Here is a 24,096-nt window from a genome sequence, read left to right as displayed (position 1 = left end):
CAACGGGTTCTTCCCAGACATGGTCAGTCCGCCCATCTCCCCGGAGCTAACCTGCAAGACAGCTTGTGCTCCCTTGAATTTATCCTCCTGAGTCCCTGCCTCACTTAATTCTCTCTTCTTGTCTCCCAGAGGTTGTACAGGCTCCCCACCATGTTAGCATGGAAACTTGTGCCTCAGGTTCTGTTTTCGAGGGAACCAAGCTAAGATATTCTTTAAACATTAAAACAGTTTTGCCCAGTAACTCAGAACATGTACAGGCCAGAAGCTGGGTGACCCACTGTCCTGGGCTGCCAGGAAAGTCTCAGGAGAACTTAGGCCAGCAATTTGCTTAAGCCAGAAGGCATCCCACCCCCCAAGGGATACACTCACTGCCCCTGTAGCCCCCTTCCCTTTCCTTCCCCCAAGTCTCTCAACTATTAGAAAACACCCTGGTGTATTACCCATCAGCTAACAAATCCCACTGAGTCATTTGTTCAGTACATGTGTGCAGTTGTCTTTCTGTCCCAGGCTGGGTGCCAGGTCCTGGAAAGCTGAGGACAAACAAAGGCCAGCAAGGTGAAGTCCTAGGAGATGGTGGTGGGCAGGCTTTGCTGGAACAGTGAGAATAAATTTCTGTCTAATCAATTGGGGCTGATTCTTAACAACTCTCAATCTATCAAAGGCAGAGGATGTGAAGGGTAAGGTATACTGGATGCTAATTCCTGGTGAGTGGGAACACGTGGGGCCTGTGCGTGATGGCTGTGTGGTGTGAGAGCAGGGCTGGGCACCGGCAGGCTCGCTCGCCTCCGTTATTGCAAGGACCAAGAGGTACCGAGGCATAAGAGGGCTTTTGTTTTACTGGTTGCTTAGAGGGCAGAATGAGATAATGTATGTCAACTCCTTAACCCAGCAGTAAACTCTAATGTGACTCTGAAAACTCTGTGCATAGTTTTCTTACCTTTGGAGACGAAGAAAAGAGAGGAAGCAAACATTTTCATTTATGGACTTCAAGACGATGGTAGCCAGTCTCCAAAGATGGTACCCCAAAGAGCCACTCCTCCCAGGATTCACACTGTTCTGTTGTTTCTTGCTCTTGGAAGTGGGCTGGCGCTGGCTCTCTTTTTACCAACAGGACGTGGGGTAGTAATGCTGAATGATGCCCGAGGCTAGGTGGTGGCAGCCCTGCAGCTTCTGCTTAGGTATCTCAGAGCATCTGTCCCAGGAGAAACCAGCCGTCACGTGTGAAGTCCGACTTCCCTGAGACTGTGAGGAAGCCCAGGCTAGCCATGTGGAGAAGCCAGCCCCCAGCTTCCCAGCCATCCCAGCTCAGGCCCCAGACATGCAAGTGCAGATGCCATTCTGGATGTCCAACACAGTCAAGCCTTCATATGACTGCAGCCCCAGATGTCATCTGACTGCATTTGTAAGGGAAGACCCTCCCCCTGCAGCAAGAACTGCCCAACTGGGCTCAGGCAACACGCAGAACCATGAGAGAATCGACTGCTGTTTCAAGCCACTGTAGGAGGCAGCTTCTACAATGGCTCCCAGTGACCTCCCACCTCCTGGTATTCACACCCTAGTGTGATCCTCACTCCTTGAGTGTGGGACGGACCTATGATTTGCTTCTAAAGAAAAGAATAGACTCAAAGGGATGGGATCTTGCTCATGAGATTAGGTTACAAAAGACTGTGCCTTCCATCTTTCTCTCACCCTCTTGGGTTCTCACGTGCTCACTCGATGAAGCAAAGCTACGTGTTGTAAGTTGCCCGCTGGGGAGGCCCACGTAACAAGGAACAGAGAGCAATGTCTAGATCCTGCCAACAACCACAATGTGAGCCTGGGCGCAGATCCTTCCCCAGTCGAGCCTCGAGAAAACTTCAGCGCCGGCTGACGCCTTGACTGTGAGAGAGCCCGGGCCAAAGGACCCAGGTAAGCTGCACCCGGATTCCCGACCCACAGAAACTGAGAGATAATAAGTACCGTCTCAAGCCACAAAGTTCTGGGGTGACTTGGGATGTGGCAATACATAACTGATACAGTTACCCCATGTTGGGGCAGTTTACTATGCAGCAATAAAAACAGGAACCGTACAACGATAAGAAAGCAACAACAACAGCCTTATGTTATCAATACCTGCCAAGCAGAAGAATGTGCTCCAGGTGTCCTTGAACTTGATAAGCAAGATAAAGCATCTGAACCAAAAAGAGTCAGACTCTTGCTTCTAATGATCAGTTCTTAGGAGTTAAGACGATAAAGGTAAGTAAGCTCCCACATGTGATGCATTACGTGGGCTGGGAAGGCATGAGCCCTCCTGCAAATGACGGGAGGGGGCCCTGGAAGGCAGCATGGTGACAGGACTGAACCGCTGGTGGAAGTACCTCTGCTTGTTGAGAGAAGATGAGGCAACAGCACGTGGCTGTCCAGGGCTGTCAAAACCACAGGCCAAGAGATGTCATGAACAGCAACTGTCATCAACTGTGATCATGCTTAAAGCAAAGTCAAGACTAAGATCTGCCTGCCTTGGAAAAAAGAATAGGCAATTAGAGCTGGCACTGAATTCTTCCATATTCTCTGCACTTGCTACTTCAGTTTTCCTTTTTAAGAAACCTTCCACTGAGGACAGTTATGGAATGGATTTGTGTATTCCCCCCAAATTCATATGTTGACGTCTTAACCCCCAGCATGGCTGTACTTGAAGTAAGGAAGTAATTAAGGTTAAATGAGGTCATAAGGGTGGGCCCTGATCTGAAAGGATTATGTCTTTGGGAGAAGATACAGGAGAGAGCCTGTGATCTCTACCCCTGAGGACACAGCAGGAGGGTGGCTGTCTGCAAGCCAGGAAGAGAGCCCTCACCAGAAACTAAATTGGCCAGAGCTTTAATCTCGGACTTCTAGCCTCTAGAGCTGTGAGGAAATAGACTTCTACTGTATAAGCCACTCACTCTGTGCTTTTTGTTACGGCAGCTGGAACTGCCTAAGACAATAGGTTAGGGAGAATTAGGATAAGCTGTGGAACAAGCTGTTTCTGTTGTTTAACTCTGCCCAACCGGAGCACGAGTACTCAAATTAGTCTTTTTAATAAGATAGGAGAGAAAGTCACAAGAGTATACCTACAGAATGCTGGATGAACGTCAGTTGCTAAATTGGGAAGTGAGTTTGAGTCTCTTGGAACAGACAGCTGGTTTCATGGCATATCAGCATTTACAGCTGTTGCCGTCAACTTTGAAAAAGAGCGGTGACTAGGAGTCAGCAAGCTGCAGGTGGGCTTGACTTTGGTCTTATTCTAGAAGGAAATTATTTAAGAGGATGGTTTGTCGGCCTTTTGAAAATGAAATGAACATTAGACATGAGTAGGGTTTTTCTAAGAATAAGTGGTGTCAGACCAATTCTATTCCTGACATCTTATCCTTTTTGAAACAAGGCAGGGTTTCAAATACATACCTTCTCACTTACCCATGGGTCAGACTTCCCAGTTAAATGGGATTGCTGGGGAATACTGTGGATGCAGTAGAACTGGATTTTAGAAGGTTTTTAAATAAGAACAAAGTTGATAAATGTGGGCTGAGTGTCTTTGTGGTTAGACTACAGCTGGTGGCCCATTTGCGTCTGCAGTTCTCTGTGGTTAGAGAGACTCGAGCTGGTGGCCCACCTGCATCCAACCTCAGCTCGTCACCATATCCCTGTCATATTCATCAACACCAGCATGGTGACACCAACACTGGAGGTCCTAGGTTAGGGTCAGGTCATCCTGGGTTCTTCCCAGTAGTTCCTGAGAAAATCACTTAACCTCTTTAGTCCTCAGTTTCCTACTATAATTGAGGACAGTGACCACAGATGATTCAAGTTGTTAAGAGAATTCATCGGCTCAGGCCTTGGGCTTTGCAGGGTGCTCAGCAACTGCTGGTTTTCCTCACTGGAGAGCACGACCCTGAGCGGAGAGCCGAGGGCACGATGTGAGAATAAAAAAATGGGCTGAATGGGCTGAAGGTGCCAACAGACGAACTCACTCTCAGGCCGATGCGGACCTCACCTGGAGCATGTTCCGTTCTGAGCACAATGAGGAAGCTTGCCAAACAGAAGCATGCTTAGGGGAGGGGAGCCTGGAGGTGGACGTGGAGGAGCCTCACATGGGAGATGGTGATGGATCAGACCAGTGTCCTTGGAACCCCAGAATACATGGGTCCCCCTCCCTTGGTCACACACACTGTCACAGCCCCGTCACACAGTTGTAACTGTGTAATTATTTGGTTAATATTTGTTTGCTGGCTGTGTCCTTCATTAGAAAGTTAGTCCCAGGAGGATGGGGACTTGTCCATGAATTCACCTGGTGTTTCCAGCACTGAGAAGAGTGCCTGGCACATGCTGAGAGCTCAGTTCATGTTGAAAAAACAAATCAATCGGGACAAGAGTGATTTAAGTGATGTGGGGCAGTGGCTCAAGGGAGGCCCAACTTCCTGGAGAAGTTACCAGGAGGCTGATTGGGCCTCAAAGATGTCAACTCTTTTAAAACCTGGAGTCATATGAAAACAGCAAGGGGTCTGTGGGGATGTCTCGGGAGGGGCCAGGCGTCTGGCACAGTCCTTGGAGCAGGCATTTCTATACCAGATAAGCCTGCTTCAGATGGGCAGTAAAAACTGACTGCCTGTGGGCAAATGCAGCCAGCAAGTATGTTTTGTTTAGTCCTCAGAGTTTCAAATCTTTTTTTAATTCGTCTTCCATGTCTTAGAATCGGAAGGATGTCACATGAAAAGTCATATCTGAGTTCAGACTTGTTCAAAGCGCTGAGTGACAATTGCCCCTTCAGATGTTGCACTCCCTGGTCCACAGTGCCCGCCTGTCCCCCAGGTGCTGGCTTTTATGTTCCCTGGACTTGTCATGAAGAGCCCTTTGCCTCTAAGGTTCTAGGAAAAGAATTCAAGAAATAATCTTTTGTTATTCCTTTAGGAATTGCTATTTTGGATTCAGAATGTGAATGGAATTTCTTGTTACAATTACTTGGTATTCAGGCTGTTGCTTTGCCTGGTTTCCCCCGCCCTCTCCAACTTCCTAACCTCCACTTCACCCCGAGATCAGCCCAGACATTACACATCCTCTCCCGCCTTCCCCCCTCCCCACCCCAGGTGAGGTGGGTGCCCTAACCTCCACCTCACCCCAGATCAGCCCAGATATCATGCATTCTCTCCTGCCTTCCACCTTCCCCACCCCAGGTGAGGTGGGTGCCCTTCCTCCAGGCCCCTATAGCAATCTGTGCTTGTCACGCCGCGCTCTGGTACCTTGCTCTGCCTGTAAATTTGCTGTTTGTTGTTCATGTTGGTATCTTCCCGCTAGTTCCAAGCTTGTTAACAGCTTAGTGAGTGAATGTGAATACACAAGGAAGGCAGCTGGACTTTTATTCCCCTCATTCAGATGGACTTCAAATAAACCCACAGTAACATTTCAGGACCTGCAGGGGACAGGGGACATTTCAACCAATGCTCCAAAGAGAATCGAAATATCCAAACTGTGGCTTCACATCTGTTCTTGATTATAGAAATTTAGAACTGTGAGCCAAGATGCTAAATCTAGAAAGTGCTTTCGGTCAGCTGGTGTCTTCACCCAGCATAGACACAACTGCTCGGTAATTGGTTACAGATACTTGCTCCTGCTGCAGAACCTTCGAAGAACCATGACCTGCCCCATCAGTTGTCAGCCCTGTGGGATGGGGGATGTGGGATGCGCACCACATCCTTCCTGAGGGACAGAGCTTGGATGGGGACAGAAAATCTGCACGCTATGGTAGCTGTAGTTTAGAAAAGGTTTGCAGGAGAAGCTACCAGAAAGAGCTGGGAAAGCGCTCCTGCCGTCAGCACTTGGGGGTGTCCGAGGTTTGTGTCCTGGCTTTTCATGTCTTTGGGAATATGGAAAGTGGTAGATCCTCTCCCCTACAAAATGCAGACAACTGTAGGCCTTTCAGACAACGGCAGGGCACTCATGGACTCCCAAGGCTGTTCCAATGCCCTGATTACGACGCTCTGGGAGCGGGAGGCTGAATGAATTAACGCACTATCCCCTGGGCTAGGGACGGGGAGTGAGTCAGGCCCTTCGTTCTATCGTGAACCCTTTTCTGACACCACCGCCCCTCCCCAGGGCCGGCCTCCGTGCTCTCGGGGCGCAGGGGAGGTGGGTGCCTTCCCCAAGGCCACGAAGCCCGGCCTGCCCGGCGCGCCCCCTCCCCCCGCTTGGACCCCTCCCCCGCCGCGCGGGCCGCTTCCGTGCACGTGACCGCGGCCGCGCGTCGCGCTCTGACGAGTTTCAGGGAGCCGGCCGCTCCTGGGCCGCTGTCGCTCCGGCTCGGCTGCGGCTGCTGTGCGGCGCCGGGCGGGCTCGGGCGCGGGCCGGGCCGAGGCGGGGCGCCGCCATGGAACCGTGAGTGCCGGCCTGGAGAGGCGGGCGAGGCGGGCGAGGCGGGCGAGGCGGGCGGGGCGGGCGGGGGTCCCCCGGGCGCCCCGGCCCAGAGTTGGGGCTCCGGCGTCCCGCTCCCGGGAGTCCTGCCGCGGGGCCCTCCGCCCACGTGGAACTCGGGGGACCCGGGAGGGAGCGCCGCCGGGCTTCGTGGGGGTGGCTCGGCGCAGGGACCCCCGACGGGCCTGCCAGCCCCGCAGGAGTTAGCAGTGGAGACGGCGTCCGGGTTCCAGGATGGGCCTCGGCCCGAGCTCATCCCAGGAAGGCCCTGCGAGGCCAACTCTGGCCCTGCTCGCTCCGGGGAGCCGAGTGACCCTCGTCCTTCCCCAGGGCAGCTCCATGGAGCTGGCTGAGGAATGGTCCGTCTCACCTGAAGTCCATCCTCCCCGCCCCGCACAGCCTCCTGGCTGGAAAGACGGTGACCCCTGCCCCTGGCAGTGGCCCTGTTCATCACCTCTTTATTAAAAGCGCCCTAGGCGCCTCACTGCTTTTTGTGACCTAGCCCAGCGCCAGGTAAAGAGAGGCGCTCTCCGAAGAGTTTTTGATGATGTTGGCACCTTGGGAGCCTGCCACACACAGCCTGGTTAGAGCTCGTGGACACCAAGGTTTATGAGTTTTACTGTCTGCTGACTTTGGGCCTATTACCTTTGTGAAGTTCAGGGGTTTTATTGAGGAAAAACCTGTCCAGGGCCTCATAGACGCCGTCCCTAAAGCTTGCTTTTGACACAACAGTCACCTGGGTGTCCCCCCCAGGGGACGTCCAGAAAAGGAGAGAGAATTAAAGAGAAGTTTAGCACCTGAGTTACAAAAGAGTTGAGGGAAGGGATGTCTGAAGTCTCTCTGCCAGCTGGAGCAGCGCCTGTGATTGGAGATTTGGAGGGCAGATTCCCACAATTGAACGCAGCCTTAAGACAGGACTGTGAGTTTCTCCGTGTATTTGGGGTTTTAGAGGCTGAAAGGGTTTGCCTTGGATTTCTGCTGATTTCTCTGACTGTAGACATAGAGACACAAGATCCGGGGATGTTGCCTGAATGCAGACAATTGTGATGGAAAGGAAGTTTTTTCCTCCTGCTTCTAAAGACATTTCTGACTTCAGCTGATCACTTTTGCACAACATAGGAAACCAGACTTGGATAAAATGTCAGACCCAGGTGGATGCTTTAATGGTCTTTTTAGTGAAGTTCCAGGCGGAGGTAGGCTAGCAGTACTGCCTCTGCACAACTCCAGGGGACACCGTTCACTTGTGGTACGTGTGAATAGCACTGCTTCGAATACCACATGAAGGGCGCCATCTGGAGTTGTGCTAAGCGGTGACCCTGTAGCAGAGGGATAAGTCGCATGTTTTAGGAAGTCCTCACATACCGAATCTCCTTTAGGCCCGCACGGCATGGCAGCCCTGTCGTGTTTGGTGATGTTACTCCTGGTCCTAGGACTGAGAGCAGAGAGTTTGAAGTGGTGTGGGCGTTAGTCCACGTCTCCTGCAGGAATCCTGTGCTGTCTGTTACATGGCAGAAGCAGACCAGGCAAGAACTAAACAAGTAGCTGCAGAACCACTGCTTGAGTGAAGGGCCTTGGTGGAGTATTCCAGTCGCTCCAGCTGTGGAGGGTCGGCCGTGGGGATGCCCTCCTGTTGAGCAGGGGCAGAGGTGGTGAGATGAGCTTATCTAGAGGTCAGCCAGCCACCATCGTCCGGCACTCAAAACGGCACAGACCTGGAAATCAGAAAGTCTTTGGCAGCAAATACAAATCCTACCAGAAAAACAAAACAAAAAACCCTGACTAAGGCTAAAAACCTGGAGCGTGCGTGGGACTTAGGCGCCCGGTAGGGTCAAAGTGCTCTTGGCAGACGTGACAGGGAGCCCCGTTGTGACAAGGAAGCGGGCAGAGAAGCCAGGAGAAAGTGGGCCTGGAGGAGCATGCTGAGGGGGAGCGGGACTAATGCGGTCTGTCCCACGGACCTCCCTGCCCAGCCTGTACTTTTTAAAAGAGCAGGAGAGATTGCCATCAAAGCCAGTCAGAATAGGGGGAGGGAATCGCTCAGTGGTGGAGTGTGTGCTTAGCATGCATGAGGTCCTGGGTTCAATCCTCAGTACCTCCATTAAAATAAATAAGTAAACCTAAATGACCTCCCTCACTCAGAATTTTTTTTAATTAAAAAAAAATGACTTCTAAAAAAACAGCGAGAATAAAGAGTTCCCAGTTCTAAAAACTTTATGCTTTAGTTTCCTGCAGACTCCTTTCCTTTTCTGAAAATGCTGGGGAAGTGAGAGATGCCGGGAGTTCAGGGGGAGGACGGAGTAGGGTGTGTCTCAGACGGTTGCTGCCATGACTAACAGGAATGCCTGTTTGTGCTGCCGGGCTCCTCGTAGTTGAGGTTTCTCAGGGCCACTTGTTGCTTAGCTCTCACGGCAGAATTTCTCTGCAAACGTCTATCAGGTTGCCTTTTGCGTGCAGCTCGACTGGTACTTAGAACCAGTTTTTACAGAGTGTACTTTACATGTCTCTCTCATCCTGGGTGCGCTGAAGTATAAAAATATATTATTTAGCCTCCTTTTCTGCAGCAGCAGAGGAGTGGCACAGATTAGCACAGTGGGGCCCTGCTGTGGTTTCTGTGTCCCAGGCCTTCTGAGTGTCCCGGTGCTTGAGGGGACAGCAGACCTAGGTCAGTATCCTGTTCTTGCTACCACAGAGTTATTTAGGATTGCATCTCTTAGAATAATTTTTTTTTTCCTGAACCAGAGTGATCTCTAGAGTTAATGAAAGATAACAGAGCGTTTACCGCGTGGCAGGTACTGCTCTGAGCACTTTGCGCACATCATTTCATGCAACCTCATAGCCGCCCTTCCCGTGAAAAAGTTTCTCTTAGTTTTACATATGAGGAAGCTGAGGTGCAGAGAAGTCAAGTGAGTTTCTCCAGGTCACAGCTGGCATGTCACACAGATAGAAAGGAGGATGGAAGCCCGGGAGTCGGCTCCAGAGCCCACAGTCTTGAGGTAGACGTCCTCTCCTGCTTCTCAGTAACAGCTGGCCATGGCCGAGCATTAGCACGGCTTCCATGTCATAACTCACTTCACTGTCACAGCATCCCTTGGCCCTGGGCTCCCTCAGTTTCCTGAAATTTATAGTTCAAGAGCGAGAGGCCCTAGGAGGTGAAGTGGTTCCCCCAAGGTCACCCTGGTGGAGGGGCCTTCCAGCCCGGGCAGTTGGCCCCCCAGAGCCTGCCTTCTTGACCACCGGACCGCACTGCCCTGAGCTGGGCTGGGCGCCGCCCAGAGTGGGGCCTCCTTTGCTGTTCTGTTTGCCATGGGACAGGTTTTCAATGACCTGACTAGCGTGCTCCTGGCTGTGAGTCATTGGGCTCGCGGCCTGGCAAGGATACACATGAATTCATGGTTCCTCTGGAGCTTAGGATGGCGTTCATTAAAATACATGTTGAGGTTTGAGCCTTGAATGTTTGCATCATGGCTTTTTTGAAGAACTGAAGATACATTTTTTGTGATGTATTCAGGTTGGTTAATGGAAATTTCAGAATTCTTATTCTGTTCTTTAGAGTTTCTCCTTCTCAAAACCTATTAAATGGTAGGTTATTTTAAAAGGAAAGTTTGGTGAGGGGGCCAGAGTGAGGGCGTGGTGGGCCTCCTTTCTGCCCCCGACCTTGTGGGTTTCAATCCCACCCCCATCTCCTGCTGACTGAGAATTCAGTGGGTGTATACTTCCCCCAGCCTCTATTTTCCCATATGAAAAATGGGCTGATAATACTTGTCTCACAGAAAAGCGCCTGGCCAGGTACTAAGTAGATGCTTAGGGAATGTGGACTTCTGTCCTTCCCTTCAGTTGGTTGGATTCTAAACCAGAGGAGGGGAGATTTTACACAGTGGATCTTCAGGGTTAGAGGTTGGATGAAAACTGAGATTTTTTTCAAAAAAAGAAAAAGTAGGGGGAGGGGGCAAGCACAACCACTACTATGAAGGACTAGCTCGATTGCGTTCTTCCTGTGCACTTACTACACTGTTCTCAGCACTTCAGTTTTCGTTTGTGCTCCCACCGGCCCTGGGGATTATTCTGCCCATCTCTGGTTGGCACCAGGACTCTGAGGCCCTGAGAAGTTAGCTGTTTGCCCACAGGCGTCTGTCTAGGAAGTGGGGGAGTCGGATTTGAATCCAGCCCGACAGGCACCAGGCCAGCACTTTAGGCCACGGGAGATGAGTTGATTTTTATACAGATTATGAGAAAAAGAAAATCTAAAATATGAGAATAGACTGAGAGATCTGAACTGCTTTCCACTGCCCAGATTCTCATGTTTTAATTCTAAAGTGGGAAATCTGGGTTTGAGGTGAACAAATAGCAAAATGTGTAATCCTGAACTAGTTTCAGTCTTATCTGCCTGCTGTACCGTGACTTTCTGAGCTGAGATAAAATATGTAATTCTGTGGTGTCACAAAGATGCATCAAAACTGGACAAGATCCATTATGGCATTTTCTGGGGAAGCAGTCTTCAAACTGAATATATATCAGTGCTTGCTTTGGCTTTCAAATAGGAAAGAAATTTGATTCTGAGAGCCCTGCAGCTTTTCTGTTGTTTTTCCCTCCTGGCTGCGTGTGCTCGTGGCCGGAGGGGCTTGGTCAAAGGCAAAGGTTGTTGGTGCTGGTTTCCGCCATCTGTCTCTCCCCATCACTTAGGGATGGCCCCTCCAGGAGTTTTCTCTGGTTCTCTGCTCACCCAGGTTCTATCCATTTCCAGGTCTTTCCGCTCCAGGCCCATAAAGAGGCTCATTGAGTGCTCGCCTCCCCCACGGTTCTTTCTAGTGCTGTTTTATGAACTCTTATGAGGCTCGTGTGGGAGGGAGAAGTGCTGAGTGGGAGAAGGAGTGTTGGCTAGAGGCAGTTGGGAGCTCCCGGTGGCCCTAATGGGGACACGGGCTTTCCGGCTGGCTGAGCGGAGGCAGGAGCATCTGACCCAGGGTACGCAGCCCAGGGGAGTGCGGTGCTGGGGGAAGACCCTTGCTAGGGGCTGCTTTGGGCAATTCACAGACGGCAAAGGCTAGAGCCACAGAAAACATTAAAAGATAACATTGGAGGAAAAAGTGAAATTTTGATAGTTGATCATAGCAGGGAAAATGTTAGAACATTGGGGAAACCAGGGTGAAGCCAGGGAAGAACCAATAGTCATTGCATACCTGCCATTTGTCAGGCACAGCACTGGGCACCAGGAGGCCCGAGGGGAGCTCCAGGTGGGGGGAGGCGTGGAGGTGTATGAACAATTGTCACCCATGGTGACATCCGGGAACGGGTGTGTGCCTCCCGTCCTGCAGAGAGGAGACAGTTGCTTCCTTGGAATGGTTGGGGGCGGCCTCACCAGAGCCAGGACCTCAGCTGGGCCTGGAAGGGTGGGCGCTTGGGGGCTGTAGGGAGGGGGGAGGGGACAGATGGAGTGGCAGAAGTAGGATGGCAGTAGAAAGGGCAGCGCCTGAGTGGCAGGGATGGCTGGTGACTGTCTCACATTGTGAAAGGACAGTTCTAGATGCCTTGAACCAGAAGTTTTCCCTGTCTTCATGACTTAGTACCTTGAATTTTGTTTTTAAATATTTTGGTTTATTTAGGTGTGTGTATCAATGAGAAGCTTTTAGTTCTAATAGGCTATCTCATGGAAAGTGGCCTAGACAAGGGGGCGGTGGGGGCCAAAAGCTGAGGCAGGCATGTCCAAGGTTGACTGGACGGCTCCGTGGCCCAGGTGACCCTCCGTCTTTCTGCTCTCCATCCTGGACCTGTAGGCAGTGTCCACCCACGTACGAGTGTTGTCACTGCAGCCGCTTGGGCCACGCTTACGTACACCGTTATGTCCATCGGAGACAGGTCTTTCCTCTCATCCACCTCTTCGTTAGGCAAGGAAACCTTTTCTAGCAGCACTCGGCTGTTGTCGCTCAGATTCTGCACCGCAGCAGGGAGAAGGGCTGGGAAGATGAGGATCTGACATTTTCGGCCTCTGTTTCCGGGCCTGGTCTCGCTGGCAGGGGACCAGGGTGGGAGGGGCAGAGAACAGTGGTGCTGCAGCCCTAACCCAGAGACAGTCCCTTCATCTCCTGCGGCTGCTCTTCCTCCTTTAGAAGCGGGGGTGGGGGGAGGGCTGGGGGAGAGTTGTGTCCCAGCAGATACATGCCCATAAACGTGGAACAGGCGTGCCGATGACAGTTGGTTGTGAAGTGCTTGGCTGTTACTCTGAGTGACAGGGGAGTCACCAGAGACTTGAGAACGAACACCCGTGGCTTTCATGGGAGTGACTGGGAGGGGAGCAGAGTGTGGGGACCGAGGGTGTAAGCAGGAAGATGGGGGTGTGCAATCCAGTGAAAGGTGGCTGAGGCTCAACCAGCGAAGTGAGAAGGGCTGAAGTCTCGATATATTTGGAAGGTTTTGTTGATCATCAGATATGGGGAGTAAGGGAAAGACTCCATAGTTTTTGGCCTGAGCACCACGGTTGGAGCTGCTGTTTCCTGAGGTGGGAAGACTGCAGGACGGGCTCAGTGAGAGAGCAGGAGTCTGGGTTTTAGATGCATCGCACTTTGAGATGCCTACCAGATACCCCAGCGGAGATGTCGAGTAGGCGTTTCCTGTAAGTCAGAGTCCAGCTGGGCTGAGATGTGAACGTGGAATCTCATGTGCTTTGTCTCTAAAGCCTCAACCAGGATGAGATTACCCAGGGAATGAGAGCAGAGAAGAGAGAAGGGAGGAGGCCAAGAGCAGCATCATGTGGATGAGCCCCTGTAAGGTGAGAATGCTATTTGCCTGGAGAGACCCCTACAGAATAGTTTTCCAGCCATTTTCTCATGAGAATTGCTGTCTTCACAGACTTCACCTTCCTTGGAAGCGGTCCCTGGGAGCTGCTTATGAATATGCATAATGAAGGGAAGGCAGGGCTTCCAGCGATTGGGATTAAGGCTGCGATTTTGAGGGTTGGCTTTCCAAGAAAGGTGTTTTTAGTTTCTCTAGGAAATATGTCTATGCTATTTTAAATCACACATGAAACTGAGATTAATTTAGAAGGGACCTAAAGAGTCCAGGCTGATGCTAAGGTGACAGTCTGTTCCATTGCATTTGAGAGGTCTTCCAAGGGCCTGGGGCTCCAAAGAGACCAGAATTTTTGAGTGTGTGTTTTAGATGCCTGAGTGTGAGAAGATACGTGGACCTGGAGAGGAAGGCTGATGTATGGGTCCCCTCAAGAAAAGACGAAGAGACACTGGTCATGGGCTGGCAGGGTTGTGTAGGAAGTCTTCCTGCCCTAGGGTTCATTGGCTGCTGTGCCGACGTGGCCAGGGTGTGTGGGGAGATGGGGAGCCTTTTCCCTGTCCCTAGTGTCTCCCCACCAATTTGAGGGAACTACTCACTTTTGAGGAAACGATGAAAGTTGAGTGGAACAGATGTTTTCTGAGTGCATGCTGTGTGTCTGGAGTCCATGAAGATAGATTGATACTTTGTCTTCAGGCACTCAGCTATGTAGTGCGGGCCGCACGTGTTGTAATGTTTTAAAAGGTGGGCAGCCACGAGAGGTGGGGAAGTGAGGGAAAACCTCATGGGGAAGGTGGGACATTCAGGTGAGCCATAAATGCTGGGCCAGATTTAGATGATTTGGTGGGGAGAAGAGAGAGCATTTCAGACCAGGAAAGCAGTATATGAGTGGGCTAGTCTGGAGCCTGGCTGGACCATGTTGGGAAGCTTTATAGAACTTAAGCCCTAAGCCCTGGAGTCTGATGCTTGTGTTTGAATGCTGCCTCTGCCAGCATTAGTAGCTTTGTAATCAGGCCTTTCTAAACCTGAGCTTTTTCATCTGTGAAATGGGAATGTTAATATTCCCTACTTCAGAAGGCTGTTGTGATGACTAAGGGAGGTTGTGATTCATGTAGGATACGTGCAGGGTGTTAGGAATTGTAGGGGAAGATTTGGGAGGGCCTTGAGAGCCAGAGGAGGAGTTTAAACTCAGTCGAGTTGGCTGTGGGAGCCACCTAGGCTTTCTGTGTAGGGGAGTGTGTGAACAGTGCCATAAAACCCGCAGAGGAGGCTGCCTCTGGAAGGCTGCTGCAGTAGTTGTGTGGGAGGTGTTGAGGCTGGACTGCAAGACCGGCATGCTGGGAATGGGGGGGAAGGTAGGAAGCTGTGTGGGACGAATGAGAGCAGGACATCAGGGTGACTCTGAGGCTTCTGGATGTGGGGGTGGACAAAGGGGAGAGGCAGGAGATGGGCAGTGGAAGCGGGATTTTCATTTCTGTTGTTTCATTTTTTAATGGATTCTGTCTTAAACCTATTGACCATAAAGTGATGTGGGACTTCTAAGTGAAAATGTCTTGGGAGCCACGATTTTTGAGTGGGGTCCGGGGCAGGCGGGAGGTTGGGGATGGTCCTGGAGGCGGGAAGGACTGTTAGAGAGGAAGCAGGTCTGTGAGTGTTGGAGGGTCCAGAGCGTGGGGTCCCTAGTCTGGGCTGGAGAGTGCTCAGAAGAGGATGGGCGACAGTAGAGGAGGCGGGTCCGAGGGTCCAAGGCCCCTCGGTGGTCGGCTGCATCTGTTTTCTGCACCACAGTCCTGCCTCTGAGCATTGGCAGAGATACTTCTGTGGGTGACCTGATCGCAGGGCATAAGGGCTGTCTGCTCAGTGAGACTTGCCCAGCAGGGGGATCGTTTAGGGTAGCTGGGTTGTTAGGGCCAGGCTGGCATTTCAGCAGGGAGGTGGAATGGGAAGTAGGCAGAGGAACCACTGGGTGTCTGGAGGCCTGCCAAAAGGCCGCTGTTGCGTTGGGGGTGAAATGAAACCCGTGGGCGGGGGTAGGGGCCGCCCGAGCTGAGTTTGCTCTGGTGAACTGCTTTTCCTGGCTTTTAGTGACACGTTGCGAGCAGGACCATGGAGAGGGAGGCGTTGTCAGCCAGATGCTGTGGTCTGGGCACTGTCCCCCATGCACACATGACACCAGTGTCTTCCCAGAATGAGGATGCCTGGACGGGTGTCCTGCTCGTCAGGCCGAGAAGGACAGAGGGAAGCGAGACCTGCTGCCCTGTCCCCAGCAAGCCTCGGTCAGCGGGGGTGGTTGTGATGCTGTTTTCTCAAGCAGGGGCTTAGCTCGCCTTCTCTGTGTCTTTTTTCCATCTGGTTGGGTGAGGCCTGATGGCTGAACCAAGAACATTTCTAATAAAATGGGAGTTTTAAGGAAGGGGAAACGCTAGGTCTTTATTCCGTCCCCAAGGAGAAGGTTGGAGAAGCACCCTGGGTGGCTTGTGTGTTGCTGGAATTTGATCTTGTGCTGTCATCCCCTTTCTTCACCCTCGTTTCTCAGCATTCCTTCTCACCTGCTAAACAAGTGCTTTTATAACGAAACATTGGTAATGTGTTTTATTTACAAGATGTTTTAAACATCATATTTTAAGTATAACTATTCCTATTCTGTTTTCCTTTGCTTCCAAGTCACCTGTTCTGTCCTTTCCCGCTGCTGGGGAGCCCTGGGTGCTCCTCAGAGCCCCTAGTGGCCCGAGACCAGCAGAGTTGGAGTGCTGTGAGGGACTTGGTAATTTTTTTAAGCGACTTTAGATTTACAGAAGAGTGGCCAAGACAGTGCAGTGTTTCTGCACAAGCTTTGCCAGGCTTCCCTCGCGACAGCGTCCCGGACCCCTGCACACTTGTTGGAGCGAGGTCGGCATCGGGGCAGTGCTGCGAACTCCCGACCCTGTTCGTGTCCCCGGCGTCTAGTCCATTCAGCTTTGCATTGCTGTTCACAGTGAGGATGCCCAGCGTAGCTAGGAGCATGCCTTCCCTCTGCAGGGTGTGCCGAGGCCTCTCACCCGGGGGTGACAGGGAAGTGACACCGGAGACCTTCTCCTGCCAGCCCACCCGGCTTCCCCAGAGGCCTTCACAGAGGGGCCCCTGCTCCGTCCTGCTCCCAGAGCCGCCTCCTGGCAGTGGTGGTTACTGCCAAGGGCAGAGCTGTGGCATCTTGGCCAAGAGTCCTGAGGTCTCTGGATCTTGGTTTCCCCAGGTGCACGTCCAAGGGGCGGGGCTTCCTCCTGGAGGTGATGACCAGTTCTGATGTTTTAAGACTCTCAGGCCTCTTATGATCTTTTGGGTCCAAAATCTGAGTTGGGATCAGGCCACTTAATTCATGAGCTCTCACTGCCCATGCACAGTAGTGTCTTTGGTGGTTCGGCCTTCAGACCTGGGTCCCCGAGGGAAAGATGGAGGCACTCATGCCTTTATTTCTTCACTAGTCTCATCGTTCTGTGAAACATGGGGATCTGACAGTTCACTGGCCCAGGCTGGGCAGTTCCTGCTGGAGAGTGCTGACTTCGTGTAAGCAAAGCCACGTCAGAGTGACTAGGGCCACCTTTGCCCTGAGATGCCGCCCAGCTGGTTTCCTGCCTGGGAGCAGGGCTCTCCAGCCCAGGAAGAGAGAGGGTGTGCGCGCGTGCAGGGCCATGTGAGCTTCATACTGCAAGAGCAAACAGCCTCTCCCTCCCTTTCCGGTCCCAAACCTGTTTCTCTCCCTTCCTGGGGGTGCTGTCTCCTGCCTGGGAGGCATGAGAAATTCCTTCCTGCCCTCTAAGCTCCCCAGACCAGGAAATGCTGGGCAATTTAAAAAAACAAAGCAAAACAGAAAACCCCACTGGCTCTCATCTCTGGGTTTGTGGGTCTCCTGGCCAGGTTGTAGTGTGGGGGCTGGTCTCCCTTGTAGCAGCTGAATTGGAGCTTGGTCAGGCAGCTGCCTTACAGCCTGTCTGGGGCTGCTGGTCGGGGCAGCAGTGAGGACTTGAGACCTGCCCCACCTCGAGCACTCAGCATCTGGTACTTCACAGGTTTCTCTGTGGTTTGCCGGCCCCTGGGGTAGGGAGTTCTGAAAGAGAAGTGATACCTACCCCACCACCGTATTATTCTGACCAAAGGATAAAGTAGGGGTGAACAGGAGGGATCTGATGGGGTGGGCATTAGGATGGATCTCCTGAATTCATTTCCATGCCAGTTTCAGTCACAGAAAGCTGCTTAGTTGCATCAAAACCAGTCCCCACAGGCAAGGCCTGGCTGAGCTTCACCAGGATGGGTGACGCAAGTGAGGGGCCTTAAGCTGCGAGGAGCCCTGGGCAGGAAACTCCAAGCTGGACAGCCAGAAGTTCAGACAGAAAATGTGGAGCTGGTGGCGCCTGGAACCCCCCATTCTGGACCGGACTGTGGCTGCCAACCTGCGTCTGTGTGTCTTCGTGTGATCACTTAGGGTCCTCCACGCACTTGGGCTCTACTCTGGCCGCTGAAGGTGGGGTTTGGCAGGCTTGGGCCCCCACTGCTGTGGACTGGTGATGTGTGCCACAGCGCATTCTCCTGCCGCGAGGAGTGGGTTCTTCCTGGCCCCGTGCAGAGCTGGGGAGCCATGTCCACAGAGTACTGGGCCCAGGACATACCGGGGTGGCACCCACCCCAGCAGTGGTCATTGAGGTTATTTAGATGGTGATGGTTTTGTCAGGCGAGTCACCTGGTTTGAGACTAGGTCCTCCCCTGAGGTGAGGGCTCACAGGGGCAGGGAGGCCTGCTGCAGCCTGTGCATGGCTGATGGGGAGGCCTTGGCCCTGCCCGCCCACCGCTCACCCGGTTTCTCCCCACAGGCTGGCGCCCATGCGGCTGTACACGCTCTCCAAGCGCCACTTCGTGCTCGTGTTTGTCGTCTTCTTTGTCTGCTTCGGCCTGACCGTCTTCGTCGGGATCAGAGGTGAGGAGCAGTTTTTGCACCTTGTCATTTACAGTTACCTGGGGCAGCGCCAGTCCGCCCTCGCAGCTGTACCCACTCTCACCCGCCAAGGGACCCATGGCGGAGGGGGACGCCTGGAGGGGTGGCCCTGGTCCTGCCGTGCACAGCGGCCGGGGCCTGCGCTCAGCTTGGCAACGCTGGGTGGCCTGGACCGAATACCTTCTGTTGGGAGAGTCCATTGTGCTCCAGGACCTGCCTGAGCGCTGGGGAATCCAGAACATGCTGGCAGATCGGGGAGACAGGCCACGCGAACGGTTCCAGGGCAGCAGGTTCCGGGAGGGCGCAAGACAGCGGTGAGCCCAAGGCTGGGGTGGCCTCTGCTGTGGTAACACTCTGGGCTCTCGGCAGGAAGGAGTCTGCAGATGCTGTTTGAGGGAAAGAGCCACACCGTGAGGATGTGAGAGTCCAGAATGCCTTTGAAACCGTCCAGAACAGCCCCCTTTCACCCAGATGGGAAACGGAAAACCCAAGTCCGCTTCCCAGAAACCTGAGTCTCTTCAGTCCCACCCAAGGGCTAGGAGACCCGGAGTTTCCTTAGGCTGTTTCTTCTTTCCTTTCTCCTAAGTGTCTTTTCAGTGAGGCTGGTTTCTGGCAGGTGTTTATTTAATTAAGGCACTTAACATTAAAGTGTGATGACAGTTGGGCTTAGCCTGTCCCAGGGGGCACTTGTGCCTAAGAAGGCTGGTTTCTCAGCCTAAACTGAAACTTGGGTGGTGCCTGGGCTGAGGGGCCGGGGGAGAGGGTGGAGGTTTAGGTGCTATTTGCCTGCTGATGAAGATGATGATGGTGACAATAGCAACTGTAGCCAGCCCCCAAGGGGTCACAGTTACAGGCAGCACACTGTCCTTTAAGATCCGTAGGGAAGGCATGAGTATTCTCGTGGTCTCCAGTCTCACGGGACTTCAGCCAATTCTTGTTTCCTTAAGTCACTGTCTGTCACAAACATCCATGATTACATTCAACCCTCTCCACTCTTGCAGAAATGAAAAGTGATGCACTAAGGCTGAGATGAGGAAAAATATGTCAAGATTTCCAACCCCCTTTCCTTCTTCCCTAGGGCACTAGTGTTAGCAGGTTCTCCAGAGAAATAGAATAATATCTATACATGGAACAGAACCCATAGGGCACGTGTAGGTACAGAGATACAGATTCGTCATGAGGAATTGGCTCACATGATTATGGAGGCTGAGAAGTCCCCAGATCTGCAGTCAGCAAGCTGGAGACCCAGGATTGCTGGGGTGTAAGTTCAATCTGAGTCCAAGTCCGAATGCAGGAGCAGAGGAATGTCCCAGCTGGAAGCCAGTCAGGGAAGGAGAGCAAATTCTCACTCAGCCTTTTTCGCTCTGTTCAGTGGATTGCCCACCCACACTGGGAGAGCAGTCGGCTTTACTCAGCTACCGTTCAAACATAAATCTCATCCAGAGACACCCTCAGGACACAATTAGAATAATGTTTAACCAAATTATCTGGGCATCCCATGGCCCAGTTGACACATAAAATTAACTATAACAAGTCCATCACCTGTCAACTTGGCATCTGTACGCATCTCCTTAAACCACACATAATCTCCAAATAAAGACCATAACAAGGTCATTAGTCCTTCTGATGTGGTACAGCTATCCTGCATGTAACCAAAAATTCACTACCCTTCCCCAGAAGAGGAGGTAAGGTCCTTGAGTGATGTTAATTCTTCTCCTCTGTATCCTGTAACTTACACACTATGATATAAAGTCAGTAATACATCTTATGTTACTTGGTAGGGGAATGAGAGAGGGAAGACAACAAAGATGTTAGCTTAGTGTATATCTTTATGCACACACAGAGGCCTGTTCAAGACGAAATGAGGAGGAGATACTCATGAGCGTTAAAGTCCTCTTTTCTGTAACTAGTTGCGTGGTCACAACAGGTGTTCATAACTGACTCATTCCACCGCCTGTTCCGTACTCCCTGCGCCTTCAGCAGGCACCTCAGGCGGTCATGGTTCTTCACCTGGTGGGATGACCCGACCGAACCTGCACCCCTGAGGAGCCTGGGCTGTTAGTGTTCCTGCCCTGACCTGGGTTGTCATTTTCCACTGACCTTAATCCCAGGTCCTGGTAATACTGAGAGATGCCCTAAGGGACCTCCTCAGGTGTACTCCTCCCTACCCCAGCGTGGAGTAGAGTCCAGTTCCCCGTGGTGGTCAGGGTCAGCCACCCCAGCCAGCACTGGAACCCCCTTCTTTGCCTGTTGATTCTGAGGCACAAGGAGCCCAAAGTGGCGGGGTGGCAGTGTTAACTTCCAGTTCCGTGAGATCATTGCCGTGTCTTGGGGTGGAAGCCTTCCTCCCTGTGGAACTAAGACCTCTAGGCCAGCAGAGCACAAGATCACAGGGACAGGAGTCGGTATTTTGCTAGTCACTGCGGGTAATAGTGAGGGGCACCACGCCCATTTCCGCCCCTTGACTCTTGGATCTGGGGATCAGGCTCTGGGAAAATCAGCACCACATATTGGATGCTGACTCGGAGCATATGCAGCGTCCAGGGAGCCCTGCCCCAGCCTGCAAGGTATTGCCACTTAGCTGGCGCTGTCACTGAGTCTTCTAAAGGCCATTCCACCATTCCATCAAACCAGCTGCTCAGGATGGTGGGGAATGTCGTAAGAGCAGTGAATTTCATGACTGTGGGCCCATTGCCACAGCTCTTTTGCTGTGAAGTGAGTTCCTTGATCAGGAACAATGCTGTGTGGAATAGCTTGACTATGGATAAGGTGTTTGGTAAATCCATGAATGGTAGTTTTGACAAGAGCACTGGGTGCAGGGAAGGCAAATCCATACCCAGAGAAAGTGTCTATTGCAGTCAGGACAAAACGCTGCCCCTTCCACAATGGAAGTGGTCCCGTGTCATCAACCCTGCCACCAGGTAGCTGGCTGATGGCCCTAGGGTATGGTGCAGCGTCTCTGCTGCTGGCAGTTGGGCAGCTCAGGTCACATGGTGACTTGTTGGTCATGGGCACGCGTTCAGTCTCTCCCAAGGCCTGGTAGCAGGCCAAGAGGTGTTTCTCGAAAGGAGAGTAGTTGTGGAGGGTGGCAGGCTTTGCTCCAAACCCTAAGGGCCTGCCCTGAGATCCACCTGTGGGGCCTGCCAAAGGCTCCAGGCAGCACCCCTTTCTGCCACTGATGCTTCAGGCACCACTGGATCTGCTGGACCACGTGAGCCGAGCGGCGGAGCAGCTCCCGCGGCAGCCTGACCTGTGGGCCGCCTTCTCTTGTTCTGGGCCCCACTCACAACCAGCAGCTTTTTGGATCACTAGGTAAATAGGCCACTGTGTCACACCCGAATTAGGAATATATTGCCTCCAAAGCCCATAGAGGCCCCCTAGGTGTCATACCTCCCTTTTGGTTGTAGGGTGGGCCAGATGCAGCAACTTACCTGTCACCTGAGAAGGCGCCCACCACGGGACCCCTAGAAATTTTGCCAAGGTGGAAGGTACCTGAATTTTAATTGAATTTATTTTCTACCCTCTTGACACCAAATATTATGCCAATAAGTTTAGAGTAGTTGCTACTTCTTGCTCACTAGGTCCAGTCAGCCTCATCTCATCAGGGTAACGGCCCAGTGTGATAGCTTGTGGAAGGGAAAGATGACCAAGAGCTCTGTGAACTAAATTGTGGTGTGGGGCTGGAGAGTTGATACACCCCTGAGGTAGGGTAGTGAAGGTGAATTACTGGCCTTGCCAGCCGAAAGCAAAGAGCTTCTGGTGAGCTTTGTTGTTAGGGATGGAGAAAAAGTCATTTGCCAGGTCAGTAGCTGCGTATCAGTTACCGGAGGATGTGTGAATTTGCCCAAGCAACGAAACCCATCTGGTACAGCAGCTGCAGTTGGAGTCACCACCTGGTTAAGCTTACGATTATCTACCGTCATTCTCCAAGATCCACCTGTCCTCTGCACAGGCCAAATAAGTGAGTTGAGTGGGGATGTGGTGGGCGTCTTTCAGGTCCTTGATGGTCACACTCATGTCCACAATCCCTCCAGGAGCATGATGCTGTTTGGTTGACTGTTTTCATAGGTAGAGACAGTTCAAATGGCTTCCACTTGGCCTTTCCTACCGTAATGGCCCTCACTTCACAAGTCAGGGAACTAATGCAGGGATTCTGACAGCTGCTGAATATATCTGTTCAAATTGTGCATTCTGGAACTGGGGAATTAGCATTAGAATTAGAATGGGTTTGCGGACCCACTGGGCGCATTGTGACACATCCCTGCGCTAAAACCCCATTATCACCTGACTTCTATAGGTCTCTCCTCTGGTAGACTACAGTGATTTTTTTTTTTAAATGGAAGTATGAACCCAGGACCTCGTGCATGCTCAGCATGTGCTTTACCACTGAGCTGTACCCTTCCCCCAGCAGTGATGTTTTGAGTCCCTGGAAATTAGCGTCAGTTCAGAGCCAGTGTCCAGCAGTTCCCAAAATGTCTGATTTTATTCCCCCGGTGCAGTTGCCCTGGTAGAAGGCCATAGATTCCTTTGGGAGGATGATTAACAGTATAAATTTTCAGCAGTGTACTGGGGTGCTTTCTTAAGGGGACCCAACCTTCCTTTCATTCAAGGGCCTTTATGTCTGTAAACTGGCTTAAATCTGGAAACTGTTGATGGGTTGTGACTCTCTGTTTTTATGATGCAGGTTAGACTTTTGTTCACTTGACCTAGAACTTTTCTTCTTATGCAGATCAAGTAAGAATTTAGTAGGCAGCCTGTGTGTTTCACTTCTAGGAACAGCGTGATCGGTTAGCTGAGGCCGTAGGTCTGTGCGGATCAGACTGTTCTGCTTGCTGCTTTAACTACTGTGCGTTCCGGTGACCACACCCACCTTGCCTTTGGCAGTTGCACGCCACCACCTGGCCCCTGCCACCTGTTAGATCCAGTTACTCCTGTTGCATTTTGTTTTCCGAATTCAGTGGCCGTAGTTCCCACTGTAAGGCCTGGGCTGCAGAGAAGGCAGCCACAGAGCTCTTTAAGGATGCCAGGGACTCCCCTCACAGATTTATTTCTCATGGTGGTGAAAAGTTTGTCTTCTGGAATCTCCTAGTAGGTCTTAAATGACACATCCACCCTAGCATACGTCTCCCCAAGCCTCCTCTGCGTTAAACCTAAGCAGGGGCAGCATTCACTCATGGAACCACCTTTTAGTCCATGTTTTAGCTAATCAACCAGCCAAACTATTACGATCCTTTCCGACTCCCTGAGCTACAACTGTCAAGGCAGAATCTCTGCCTTGTGAGCCCACAGCCATGTATTTGGCCTCATTCAGCTTTATGTTCCTTCCACCATTATCCCACACATGTTCCCTGGGTTTCAGTCTGCATAAGTCAGAAAACTCGGGAAAACACCTCCTTTTGGGTCACAATCTGTGTGTCACCTCTGGGGTCTGCTGGGACTTGAGCTGGGTTTAGGTCTAGAGGCCAGAGGGGTGCTGGGGTGGGTCCTGAGGAGAATCAGCATTGTCCTGTGTGGCAGCTGCCTTCCATAGGCAGTGCAGGGTTAATCCCTCAGAAGAGGGTGGAAAGGCCACTTCCCCCAGGAATGGGGAGGACTCTTCCCCTGGGAGAGATGCCTCCTGAGAGTTTAGCGGCTCTGTGTCCGCAGCTTCATGGGGATCTTCCTGCATGTCCCAGCAACAGGATCCCGCTCTTTCCCCGTCAGCTCACTCACTTCAGCAGTGAGACGCCCTGCCAGGCTGGGAGTTCAACTCGTGTTGTAATTCAGCCAGTTACAGGAGGAGATTCAGTTTGATTTTCAGCAGTCTCAGCCCTGTGGCTGGAGGAAGTAAGGGCCTCCTTCAGGGCACACTTAGAAGCTTTCAGATCTTCTCTGCAGCCCTGGAGCTGGGAATTCAAACCCCTGAGCTCGTCCTTTTCTTTCACCACTTT

At 52.0% G+C, this 24,096-nt stretch overlaps 1 protein-coding gene across 3 annotated transcripts in view; it reads left to right on the top strand.

Annotated features, from left to right (window-relative positions):
* Window positions 1–24,096, top strand: part of TMEM181 (transmembrane protein 181) — a 70,283-nt gene that overhangs the window by 13,366 nt on the left and 32,821 nt on the right. Inside the window, exons 1-2 of one of the 3 annotated variants that reach the window (XM_031456617.2) lie at window positions 6,256–6,384; window positions 18,045–18,148. In XM_031456617.2, coding sequence (XP_031312477.1) covers window positions 6,377–6,384; window positions 18,045–18,148 — 112 coding nt within the window. In that variant the 5' untranslated portion in view covers window positions 6,256–6,376. Of the gene's footprint in view, window positions 1–6,255; window positions 6,385–17,542; window positions 17,699–18,044; window positions 18,149–24,096 lie in introns of those variants that run through there. The other 2 variants (XM_064486521.1, XM_031456616.2) reach the window with 2 other exon arrangements.

Source organism: Camelus dromedarius, chromosome 6, assembly GCF_036321535.1.
Source record: "Camelus dromedarius isolate mCamDro1 chromosome 6, mCamDro1.pat, whole genome shotgun sequence".
NCBI classification, from domain to species: domain Eukaryota; kingdom Metazoa; phylum Chordata; class Mammalia; order Artiodactyla; family Camelidae; genus Camelus; species Camelus dromedarius.
Note: the sequence above shows the minus strand (reverse complement) of the source record. Positions and strands in the feature narration are given on the sequence as shown.